This window comes from Ambystoma mexicanum, chromosome 3p, assembly GCF_040938575.1.
Source record: "Ambystoma mexicanum isolate Mex_15411 chromosome 3p, UKY_AmexF1_1, whole genome shotgun sequence".
NCBI lineage: Eukaryota > Metazoa > Chordata > Amphibia > Caudata > Ambystomatidae > Ambystoma > Ambystoma mexicanum.
In genome coordinates this window covers 907,260,598-907,273,808 of record NC_090925.1, presented here as the reverse complement: position 1 = coordinate 907,273,808, position 13,211 = coordinate 907,260,598, and the positions used below count along the sequence as shown (strand labels likewise).

The 13,211-nt window shown below is 45.9% G+C and overlaps 1 protein-coding gene across 12 annotated transcripts in view; it reads right to left on the bottom strand.

Moving 5' to 3' along the window:
- ATXN2L (ataxin 2 like) overlaps positions 1–13,211 on the bottom strand; it is a 1,584,242-nt gene that overhangs the window by 679,669 nt on the left and 891,362 nt on the right. For all 12 annotated transcript variants that reach the window (XM_069652163.1, XM_069652162.1, XM_069652157.1 and 9 more), the window contains one exon: positions 1,391–1,455. In XM_069652163.1, the coding sequence (XP_069508264.1) occupies positions 1,391–1,455 (65 nt within the window). The remainder of the gene's footprint in view (positions 1–1,390; positions 1,456–13,211) is intronic.

Sequence of the window (13,211 nt, the reverse complement as noted above, 5' to 3'; positions counted from 1 at the left end):
CTTCGGTTCCATGCTGCAGCAGCAGTGGAAGTAAAGCCAGCTCCAAGAGGATATCCAAACGAGTTCACTTTGAAGTTGATTGGTCCCACCAACTCAAAGGGAGAAGTCGTCCTTGCAGGGCTTCTCTAGTTGTGGCGAATTCTGAGCTGTAGCAGCATCTCTTCCAAGTTCTTATTCAGATTCCTTCGTCCAGTGGTCGACTCTGCCTTCCAAGGCAAAAAGCCTTGCCTTTTTTGCAGGTTTCTCCCATTCATTCCAGCCTAGCTGTCAATCACACAGCAGGGTGGCTGTCCTTCCTTGACTGCCAGCAGGTCAATCACCTATGGGTGCATGTTGTAACCATGGGCATTAAGCACAGGAAGTTTCAGGCACCTGCCTCACCTCCTGCCTCTGCCAGACACTCTGGGGCCAGAGGCGGGCTTCACTCATGAATCCCACCAAAGACAAAATGAACATAGGGACCAAACCTGGTTTGGCGCCCAGAGTAAATCTCAAGAAGGACCTTTCCAGCAAGAAATGGCAATAAAAGAAGACCGGGCCTAAACAACTGCCACCATCCATGAATAGAAGAAAATGTAACATAAAAATGTTGCATGAGAAACTAGACAAAGTGGATACTAAGTAACCCCTCCAGCATCCTATGGTAAGATAGTGTGTGCTGGGTCTAGAAAGTTATAATATGCAAGTAAGGTTAACTGCTCTTGGAAACAGTAGTTTCACCAAGAGAAGGTATTTGAACCTTTGGGAAATCTAAGACTTCCCTGTGCCACTACACTGAAGGTGCTCTGTGACACAATGTAAAGATGATGCCTATGGAGTTTGTCAGAGTCCAAAAACAAAAAGTAACAGAGCTCAAATCACAGAAAAATACATGAGTCTCTAAAAAAGGGTCTCACTCTCTCCAGGTTAGACATTAAAAGTCCTAGAGTCCAGCAAAAGTGCTGGGAGTCTAAGGTAGAGAGGAATTAGCACATTTCTGAGAATTCTCCCCAACATTTCCCAACACCTGAAGCAAGCAAAATGATATCTCCCTTCTATGGAACAAGACTCCATGCAGTATTGAACTAGACAGATAATGACCTTGGTTTCTTGAATCCATTGTTTTTTATAGATCAGCATAATCTTTGCAATTTGCGGCAATTGCATAATTCTCTCCCACATGAAGGGATAAGTGTAAAATAAACAGCAGGTTAACAGAGTCCAAAAATGAACACTCAAAAGGAAGTGAATGATAGAGTCTACACTCTCTGAAACAACTGTTGAGGAACATTGGTGCAAATCCTACACCTGTGATCAGTGCAAAGATGCTTCTATCAACAATTGTGCAAACATTTAATTTATTTATTTTTAAACAAGATGAATCTGCAGGGACCTGGCAATTGAAACCTACCCGGAAATCTGCTCCAAACTTCCTCAACTCTTCCATCTGGTTCCTCTTTTGGTCAACCTGTAGCCCTGTGAGAACAGGCAACATCAAGCATCAGAATCTCAGGAACTTAAAGAGATACACATGAGCAAAAAGGGATAGAGTAGATTAAGGACAGCCAGCTATAGAGACAAAAAGAAGATATGAAATATGCCTGTTACAGTCATTTTCAAGGAGCCAAAAGCACAACCAGAGGAGAGAATATACAATGGAAAGAACAAAGAAATGGTGGATTCAAGAGAGCAGAAACTAGACATGCAGAATACTGGGCCAGATGCAGGAGCCTTGTGAAGACAGCAAGTGTTAGAAAGAATTACATTTCATTTTTTGCTGCTTCCCACCACAGATTTTAAAGGTGTAGCCCAGTATAGAGATGGTCAGTCCACTGGTTGGTCAAGGGACACTTCTGAAGGCTAAGAAGGCACAGATCCTCGAGTAGGGGCTGATAGAGGTTAGGCAAGATTTGGAGCAGTACCCTTTGGTACCTTGTCCTCCTGGCAATAGAAACCCAACCTTTGGTATAAGTCTGTACTACACAAGTTGGTAGTGTGGCTGAGCAGCCAGGCTTATCTCAAGAGGGGTCAATGTGAGCAGTATGGGAGTTACACAGAGATTCACAGTGACAAGTATCCAAATAAACACTTGCACTCAAGGTTTCTCGATTAAACAATTATTAATGTATTTTATAGTCAGTTTGAATAAGCCTTCTTCAGAAGGGGCAATATGAGAGTAACACGCAAATACACTCCAAAATACACACTCCTAGTTTCTCTGAATCAGCAACTACCCATTGGGGATGGGACACAAACACTCCCTACACCCTCGAGTGACTTAAATAGTTAGGACATTGTGGACATTAATATATCACTTTTGTGTTTAGAGCAATACTGAAAAGCATGTCAAATAAAAGGGTTATAGAATAAACCAGAGATCACACAATTATTCTGAAGCAGGTAAGAACTTTTGAACCCCCCCGCCCCCAATGCAATGTAAGTTAACCCCTTCCTGGAAGGAAATGTAAACACAAAGTCTGAGGAAGGAGAAGTTATTCAGGGAGCCAGGCCAGCCAATGTCAATTAAGCTAAAGTCTAGGTGAACTGAAGCAGTTCTTGTAGGTGGTTAAATTCTTGCACAATGTTTTTTGTCTTTGTAGAAAAAGTAGAATCAATGTAGGGCGACAAGCTGGGAGGCTTGTGAGAAGTGGAAGATGCAAGTAACTCTACAGAAGTAACCAAGACAGTCTCAACTGAGATCATGTAAGGCTACAACAATAAGAGTTAAGTTCTCTTAGACTGTACAGTACCTTTGGTCAGAAGAAATGGTTCCAGCTGGCTTCTGTTCCTGTGTGGCTCTGCAGATCATGTTGTTCCTGTGCCTCAGTAGTGGGGACAAGATGGAGGACTTCTGGGGACTCCTGCAACACAACGGGATAGTTGACGACAGAAAAGGACAAGCTTCTATTCAGCGGCACATTCGCGATTTCAGCTCCTCGTGTCTCAGCAAATAGCACCACCACGGTCTCACAGATGCATCTCTGGACTTTCCTCGCTTCTGGGGTCCAGTACTTTGTTGGAGTGGCTCAGGCTTGGACAGTCCTGCTTGCGGGGAGTCCGGGGGATTTTACAGCAGCTCGGGTTAGTCTTAAAGTGATGCACTCCGTTTGGTAATTCTCTGCCTGGAACATCGGTTCCAGCAGCAGAAGTACACCCAGCTGTGAGAGGATGTCCAAACGAGTTTATTTTGTAGTTGATTAGTCCCACCAACTCAAGGGGAGACGTTTTCTTTGCAGGGCTTCTCTAGTTGAAGCTAATTTGGAGTTTCAACAAAGCAGCAGGCATCTCTTCCAAGTTCTTCTTTGGATTCCTTCGCCCAGTGGTCGACTGCCTTCCAAGCCGAACAACCTTGCCTTTTATGCAGGTTTCACCCATTCATTCCAGCCTAGCTGTCAATCACACAGCAGGGTGGCTGTCCTACAAGGACATCCAGCCGGCAATCACAGTTGGGTGCATTCCTGTAACCAAGGGGATTAAGCACATGGAGTTTCGGGCACCTCCCTCACTTCCTGCCGTTGCCAGACATGCTGTAGCCAGAGGCAGGCTTCATTCATGAATTCCGCCAAAGAAACCAGTCAAAGGGACCAAACCTGGATTGGCGCGCCGAGTAAATCTCAAGGACCTTTCCAACCCCAGGGTGTTTCTGGTTTCAGTGTTGGGTTTGTATGTTTGTAGTGTTTTTCTTCTAGACATGTATAGGTTTCTTCAGAGATGGTAACTAACAGCGTTTACATGGCAAATTCGTGTAAGCAGATTCTGCAAGTCATTTCTTAGAATGTTAATGATGCAAATTGTGTAACTAAGAGGAAAATAATTCTTGAGAGATTGGATGATTTGGGGGCAGATTTTGCACTGCTCAGGAAACGCATTTACTTGAGGCAGATGCAGAGAAATGTAAACAAGAATGGATGTGTAATGTTTTTTGCTCCGGATTCACCTCAAGTTCTAGAGGCGTATGTACATTGCTCAGGAGGAATTTGCCTATTTCAGAAATGTGTTGTAAAAGACAAGGAGGGGAGAATTTTCTGTGTAACTTTGAAAATACAAAATGCTATCTACTGTATATGTAATACTTATGCACCTAACAGTGGGGATGTTTTTTATTTTTGTTACTCTTGCCCAGTTATTGCAGAATGTCAAACAAATCTCATAGTGAGAATAGTTGTTCATGTCAGTCTAGAACCTCAACTGGATAAGAGTGGAGAGACTTTGTAACGAAAACTGCACGACAAGGAAGGCCTTGAGAGAGTTTATGGCGGAGTCAAATTTACTGGATTTGTGGAGATTAAAGAATCCTAAACACCAGCAATACACTTTTTATTCTGGTTGACATGGCCGACATAAGGTATATTCACGGATTGATCTACTCTTGACAGCAGGTTTCTGCACGCAGAATTATAAAGGGGGGAGATATTAAAGGCATCATAATCTCTGATCATGCACCAATCTCTCTTGAAAGGTTAATTTTTCCAATGCCCAAAACCAGTACATGGAAAATGAATGTGACAGCTCTTCAGGAGACAGAATTGGTGGATAAAATGGTAAAAGAGGCTAGGTCTTTTGTGGAAGTAAACTGGACTGGAGATGTGAAAGTTGAATTTGTGTGGAAAGCTTTCAAATCCTGCATAAGAGGAATGCTGATTGACCTCTGTGTGAAAAAGAAAAAGAGATAAAGAGCTTGCATGAGGAAATTGCTAGTCTTGAGAGGCAAAATATGTTATCATATTCAGTAGACTCTTACAATGTTCTAAAAAGGAAAAAAGACCAAGAAGACTTACTTACAAAAAGAGCAGAAAATTTCAAAACGAGTAATAGGAAGCAGGTGAAAAATGTGACCGCCTGTTGGCTCATCGATTACGAATAATGGAGAGTGGAAATTGGACACACAGATGGTAATTTGACTGTCAGGAAGAATTCTCAAATATTTGCTAATTCCCTCCACCTTAGAGACCCCCAGCAACTTTGTTGGATTTTGAGGACTTGATTTCTTTGACCTGTAGCGAATGTGTGACGCTTTTTTCCCACTCTCTCATGTATTCTTGTGTGAATTTTACCTCTGTTTCTTTTGGTTATGGAGTCTAACAAACTCCATAGGCATCATCTTTTACAATTGTGTCACACAGGACCTTCAGTGCAGTGGCAAAGGGAAGTCTTTTAGATGTGCAAAGGTTTAAATACCTTCTCTGGGACAGGTTTCCCAGAGCAATAAAGTGAAATTGACTTTACTTAGCATTGCATTTGCTAGACCCAGCACACCCTATCTTACAATAGAGTGCTGGAGGGGTTAGTTAGTATACCCTGTGTCTAAATGCTCATGTAACATTTTTATGTTATCCTTTACTCATTGAAATGGCTGATGGCAGTGGTTTCGTTTTGTACTATCAAGGTTTAGATTTACTGCAACCGTTCGCGGACCCGGTAACTTTAACAGCGGGAGCCATCTGTTTTAAATTGGCGCATAGCCATCTTTGACAAAACGGTCCCAGGTTTTCTTTTATCACCATGTCTTTGTGGAAAGGTCCTTCCGGAGATTCTCTCTGCGTGCCAAACCTGTTTTGGTCTCTGTTCATTTGCCTTTGGCGTGCTTCAGGAGTGAAACCCACCTCTGGCTCCAGAGTATCTGGGGTAGGCAGGAAGTGAGAGAGGTGCCCGAAACTCCCTGTGCTTAGTCTCCTAGCAGACCCAAATGCACTCTGTAGTGATTGGTCTGGCTGACTCTCCGGCAAGGACAGCCACCCTGCTGGGTGAGTGACAGCTAGGATGGAATGAATGGGAGAGGAATGAATAAAAGAGGAGTCTTTTGGCTTGGAAGGCAGAGTCAACCACTGGACGAAGGAACCGAAGAAGAGCTTGAAGAGGACGCCTGCTGCAACTCCTGGACCGTTGGTTTGCCTGGTGAAGCCCTACTACAGCGCCAACTTGCTAAGTTCACATCGACAGAGAAGCCCCTGCAAGGACGACTTCTCCCTTTGATTTGGTGGTACCAATCAACTCCAAAGTAAGCCACCTGGACACCCATCTCGGAGCTGGTTGAATTTCCTCAGAGTTGCTGCAGGAAAACGTATAGCGAGGGAGAGGGACACCAGATTGTTTGCGTTACTTTTAAGCTGGCCTAAAGCTTTTGGAAGATCCTCCAGAATCCTACGAAGTAGGACTGACCAAGCCTAGGCCCCCTCAGCAGAGTGCGGGACCCCAGAAGTAAGGACAGTCCACCTTGACAGCCAGGAACCGCGGTTGTTGCTTAGTGAAGTTTGCTGGTTGCCAGTTTTGACAGTCCCAGTGCAGGAGTCCCCCGATATCCTCCCTCTTGTCCCCACGACTGAGTGCCAGGTACAGTGAGATCTGCAGAGCTGCCCAGGAACAGAAGTCATCAGCTGCATCTTTTCATCTTTACCAAGGTACTGTAAAATAAGTCTAAGAGAACTTACCTCTTACTGTAGAAGTGCTTGTAACTTCCACAACTCACAAGTCTAATCAGCTTGTGCCCTACATTTGATTCTTCTTTTCATCAAAGACTCCAAGAACTTGTGCAAAGACTTTTCCATTTACTTAGCAGAAGTGATTTATCCTATCAAAGACTTTTGCCTATTGACTTTGGCATAGCCTATTGAATTTAATGACTCTTCTAGTGAACTCTAAAAGTATCTGCACTGCTTAAGAATATTTGTGGTCTCTTGTGTTCCAATAACCTTTGCCTTTTACCAACTTTCAAAGTGTGTTCTGAATGCCAACAGTAAGATATTAATGTCCCCAGCACCCTTGTTACTGAAGTCACCTGTGGGTATAGGTTGTTTCTGTGGGCCATCCCAAAAGGGTCTTGTCTGATTCATAAACTCAAAGTGTACAGTATTGAAGTGTATTTGTGTGTTACTATTCTATTGCTCCCATCTGAAGAAGGCTTTATAACTGACTGATAAATTATTGTTTGTACAAGAAACCTTGAGTGTAAGAGTTTAATTGAATACCTTTAACAGTGAATCTTTGTGTAACTCCACTGCAGCTCACATTTCCCCCCTTGAGATACACCTGGCTGCTCAACATGCTACCAGAATTGTGTAGTACAAGCGTATACCAAATGTTGGTTTGCCTATACCTGTAGTCCTAGTTGTTTGTAGTGATCCCAGAGCGTACTGCAGAAAAATGTTACCTAGCATTGACATGTGAACCTACAGAGAAAAATGAAATTTTCAAGGAATACTAATTCAACTTATACACTTCCGAAGTGCATGTGAGCCAAGAACAAATGAAACAATTCATTTAAGGATGTAGATTAAAAAGTCTGAGGACAAGGCTGGTTTGGAGAATTATTTGACTGTAGAGGAACTGAAAAAACCTGCGAGCCTCTTAAACTCAGGCAAATGTTCGGGCCAGATGGTCTCCCAGCGGAACTATATAAAATGCTGCCGGATGAGGTATTCAATCTAATGCTGGCCATGCTACGTTCTTCATTGGCTGAAGGTCGGCTGCCATAGACCACAATCCATGCAACTATTTCTTTTTTCTTGAAAGAGGGGAAACCATTGGCGAATACAGGCAGCTATAGGCCCATAACCTTGATAAACACTGACAATACAATTTTTGCCAAAACCTTAGCATTGAGAATTAGAGCATTTCCTACCAAGCATTATTGATCAGAGTCAAGCAGGCTTTGTTAAAGGTAGGCATGCTTCGGAGAACATGATGAGATTATTGTTGACATTACATGAGAGTAAGATATTCAAAAGGAGGTGGCGATACTATCACTGGATACAAAGAAGGCATTCGATCGTATAGTATGGAATACCTCATGGCAAAATTAGAAGCTTTTTGATTTGGAGAAAACAATTATAGAATGGATTCAGGTCTTATATTCAAGTCCGACGGCTACAGTGAACACAAACTGCTTCTTGTCAGGAGGCTTTGAACTAAAAAGGGGAACAGGGCAAGGTTGTCCTCTCTCCCCTTTACTTTATGTCATTGCAAGGGAGCCCCTGACAGTGAGAATAAGAGAAGATATTCTGATTGTAGGAAAACATTTTGGTGAAGCCTGTCAAAATAATATGGCTCTACGCTGATATGCTTCTGATAATACAAAACCTGGACTTTTCTGTACCAGCGCTAATTAGACAGATGAACAAGTTACTTACCAACTGTAACGTTCTTTCGACTGGATGTTCCGCCCACATATTCCTCATCTTAGATATATCCTTACCTTCAGCTTTACTGCTTCGTAAAAACAGTCTCCACCAGAGAGTGCTCTGCTCGAATCCGCGGCGTCTATGTCCCTCGGCGGTACCCGTCGAGCGTCGACGTCATCCGCTTTATAAATGGCTCGAGCCACACCCGTTGGCCTCAGTTCTGTTTTTGGTAAATTGTAGGGAATAATTCATGGATAAGGCGTGTCCCTTTGACCAAAACCTCTAAAGGAACCTCGAGTGTAAAACATGTAAACTGTACTGTGGGTTAGGCTGGGAGGGTCAATAAGCAATACATGGGAGGAACATCCAGTCGAAAGAACGTTACAGTTGATAACTTTTACTTCGAAATGGATTGTGTCCTCCAAAGTATTCCTCGTCTTAGACAGGCTCCCAAAGCAGTCTGAATTGGAGGAGGGAGTACCAGAAATATTAATCATGCACAGTATGAAGTACTGATTTTGCAAAGAGACTCCCCTGTGAAGTCGTCTAATATAGTGAGTAGTGCTTTACAAATGTGTGCATGGATGACCAGGTGGCTGCTGCGCAAATATCTTGTACCAGGACACCTCTCAGAAGAGCTGTTGAATTCGGGGGGGCCACTGTTGCGCACGACAGTGATGGGTGCCTGATAAGAGCGCTCCGGCCCATGAAAAATCCGTTCTGAAATGAATCCTGGTTCTGGAGCTGCGGGACGCCGAACGGGGAAGACTAACAGGAGACGCTGACACACTCGCACAGAAAATCCTGAAGCTGATAAGGCATCGGCAGCAGAGATACATCGAGTGGAAGTTTTGGCGGGGCGAGGCCTGGACGCGAGCTGACCCACACATCCAGAAGATCGAGACCCTGGGCCGGTGGCACTCTGGACCACTGGCGCCATGGGGAGGGGCCTGTGGTGAAGCAACGCCGGCACTGGAGTGAGAGGAGCCAGACCCGAGTGGGCAACTTCGACTGGCTTGTACAGTGGCAGGGACTGCCGAGGCTACGCGGAGGGGCCAGCTGTCTGATACCACCCGGCCGACACCCGCATACAGCGGCCGGGGTGGCGGAGGAGCCGCCGCGTGTACTGGGCCCGGGCTCCTGGTGAGGCGTGCTCTCGCCGTGCGAAGCCGGTCCTCCGGGGGGTGCCTCCCCTGCCGACTCCTCTGGGCCTGCGACTGGGCCAGGAGCTGCGGGGCGTATGCCCTACGAGAAACCCTGAAGGCCGCAGTAGCGGGGCGGGAGGACGCAGAGGACTGGCACGGCGGCCCAGCTCTAACATACGACCACCCCTCATACGAAGGCCGTAGGCGGTGAAATTAATCCGGATTGTAAAACATTCTCCGTTTAGGAGACATTGCTGGCCTGCGCGGCCGCTGCCGGGAAACACCCTAGATGCACTACGGGGCACGGAACACTCCCCGCTGCGATGCACGAGTTGGCCCGCGGGTGCCCCTAGCTTGATGCACTACGGATTTGGGGTCACCATCTTCACAAGTGAGGGGAAGCACACAACAGCTGCAGCACTATGGGAAACACGAGGAAACAGGACAAAATGGTGGAAGGAGCAGGAGCCAAAAAGAAAGGGCCGATGGATTCATACACCAGCAGCCAGTCAGAGAGTGGTGAACTCGAGCCGGCCACGCCATCCAGCTCCAAATCCGTTGCGGAGAGTGGGGATAAAGTCGAATACTTAACCAACATAGTCCAAAGTGGCTTTCTGTCCCTAAATGTAAAATTGGATGATATTTTAACAACCATCGGAACACTGAAAACTAGAGTGGAAAAGCACAGCCTGAGATTAAAGGAAGAAGAAAATAGGATTGGAACGACGGAAGAAAATGTCGCACGACACGAACAAGACATCGCCCTGCTCAAAGACAACATGAATAAACTTCAGAATAAGTGCGAAGACCTGGAATCGCGTTCTAGAAGGAACAATGTGCGCATTGTTGGAATACCCGAGACATTTGGTAAAGACAAAATGGAACTACATATTGAATCACTCCTTAAGACTCTCCTTGGCGCTGACTCCTTTTCAGGGCACGTCCTGGTTGAGCATGCACACCGCACCCTGGCCCCTGTACCAAAACCTGGGGCTCCACCGCGCACGATTATTGCAAGGCTGCTTAATTATCGTGACAGGGACACAATCCTCAGAAAGGCAAGAGAGCTTGGGACACTGCAATTCGATGGTAGCCGCATTCATATCTACCCAGACTTCGCGGCCGGGGTGCAGGCCAGCCGAAGATCGTATGAGCTGGTTAAAAAAATGCCGAGAGCACGACAGGTCCCATATGCGCTGATATTTCCAGCCAAGATGCGTATCCAACATGGAGGAAGGGCACATTTCTTTGAGACTCCGGCTGCGGCTCTGGCATATGTAGAGGCCACTATCCCGCTGCCCCCAGGGGCCGTGGGCCGGACCAGAATGGGGGACACTCGCCTGCGGCAAATGACTGAAGCAGGGGCAGGGGGCTTCAAGTTATATTACAGCGGGCCGTGAGCCCGGTCTGGCGGCCCAGTGTAAGCAACAAAGGTACCCTCAGGAAAGTTCATAATGGTTATTAGGGTCCATCGTCAATTTCGGGCAAACGATGTGGGAGGATGTGGGGGGGGGGGGGGGGAGTTGTAAATGTTTTGGCCGGTTGGCCCCACCAAGACGAGTTGGAGTCTTGGGGAGAGGAATATGTGAACAAAAGTTTTAGTTTAACGAAAATGTGGTCTCACGGACACTGGCGCTACTCAAATAATGGCAGACTATTACTGTATGCCCAATGTGGCATGTCACAGCCTTTATACATGTATAAATGGGCGACGGGATAAAAATAAGACTACTGTCCTGGAATGTCCGGGGCCTAAATAACCCGATGAAAGCCAGAAAAGTGGGGAACTATGTCAGACACGGCCTTCAGATCTTAATGCTGCAAGAAACACATGCACAGAGCACAGTTAATGAAAATATACTGGCTAAATGGGGCAAGTCATGATACTATACAGAGTACTCCTCGCAATCCAGGGGGGTTTGCACACTCATACACCACTCGCTGGGTTTCCTAACCAAGGGACACGAGGCGGACCTGACGGGGAGATATGTGGTGGTTTGGGGGGAAATTGCTGGGAAACAAATAACCCTGGTGAACACATATGGTCCCAACCTGGATGACCCAGAATTCTACCTAAATATGTTTAATATCCTTAGTAAACATGACAACTAGCATAATATGGGGTGGAGACTTCAATGTGGCGCTGGATCCTGCACTAGATAGATCTGTCAGCGTGGCCAAGTCACCCACCAAGACGGCATTGACCTTGGGTCAAATCCTTCCCCAATTGTCCCTACTAGATGCTTGGCAAGTTCTCCATCCTATTGTTAGACAATACACATTCTACTCATCGGTACATGACATTGAGTCACGTATAGACTATTGGTTTATATCCTCAAGTATCACACATACACTACTAAACTGTGAAATCCTCCCCCGCTCGCTGTCTGACCACTCCCTGGTGGTGATGGAGATCAAGTTGGCTGATGTTCCCAGGCAAACATCAAGATGGAGAATGCCTAGGGATATACTGAAGGACTCAAACACTGTTGAAACTTTGCATGCTAAGATTGCTAGCTTTTTTGTAGATAATCTGGGGACAGTGGACCAGATAGCTACGGTCTGGGAAGCGTTTAATGTCTGCATTAGGGGGGTCCTAATATCCAAAACCACGGGACTCCTGAAGGGTGTATGCCGAGAACTAGAAGGGGTGGAAGTGAAATTGAACGAGCTAGAAGAAACCTATAGCCGCACACACGGGGGGATACTCCGAGATACACAAATTCCTCAGGGAATTTGGCTGTCTGGCAAGAAGGGAAATACAGTATATTGTGGCCCCCACCCAAGCACGCAGATATGGAGAGAGAAACAAGGCGGGGAAATTACTGGCTAACCTAGTGAAACACGAGAAGCAACAAACCCAGATTACCTCTATCCAAACGGCGCAGAACAAGATAATCACAAGTGAACAGGGCATAAATGATGAATTTGCTCATTTCTACAAAACCCTATAAGCAAACAAAGATAGGAAATCTCTTTACGAGTTAAAAAATGACTGCCACGCTAAATCTCCCGACACTTCCAGACGATAAACTGGCCCTAGAACAGCCCATCACAGCGAAAGAACTCACAGAAGCAATCAAGGACCTCTCATCCGGTAAAGCACCGGGAGCAGACGGGCTAAGTGCGGAATTCTATAAAGAGTTTCGGGAAGAGCTGGTCCCTATATTGCTAGAAACATGTGAGAAGGCCCTGGGGAAACAAGTATTACCCTTAACAAAGCGGGAGGCCATAATCATGGTGCTACCCAAACCTCGGCGCCCGCCACAAGACATGTCATCCTACAGGCCCCTATCGCTTATAAATGTGGATGCAAAAATGTTTGCGAAAGTACTGGCGAACCGCATGCTGCCTATAACACCCACGCTGGTGCATGCAGACCAAAGTGGATTTATCCCGCAAAGATCCACTGCCTTGAATCTACGCAGGCTATTCTCCATAATGGCACAAATAAACCCTAATAAACAGGCGGTAGCGTTGTCCCTCGATGCCAAAAAGGCGGTCGATTCCGTTTCCTGGGAATACCTCTTTGCAGTACTCGAGGCGTTTGTAATAGGCCCCAACTTTATCAAATACGTCAGGCTACTATACATTGCCCCTAGTGCGAAAGTGTGCACCAACAGAACCATCTCAGGGATGTTTGAACTAGGCAGAGGCACCAGACAAGGGTGTCCTTTCTCTACAATTTTATTTGCCCTAACGATAGAGCCCATGATAGCAGCTGTTCGACTGCAAAATAAAAACAGGGGTATCACACTGAAGGGAGCCACCCAGATAATTTCACTGTACGCAGATGATACACTGCTATATGTACGTGAGCCCGAGGAGAACATCGCCCCCATAATGGCAGACATTCATGAGTTCTCCGGATACACGGTGAACAATGCGAAATCAGAAATGTTCCCACTCACCCCCTCCACAAAGTGCCCTGCGCTTCCATTTGCACTTAAGTGGTCATAGCGACATGTCA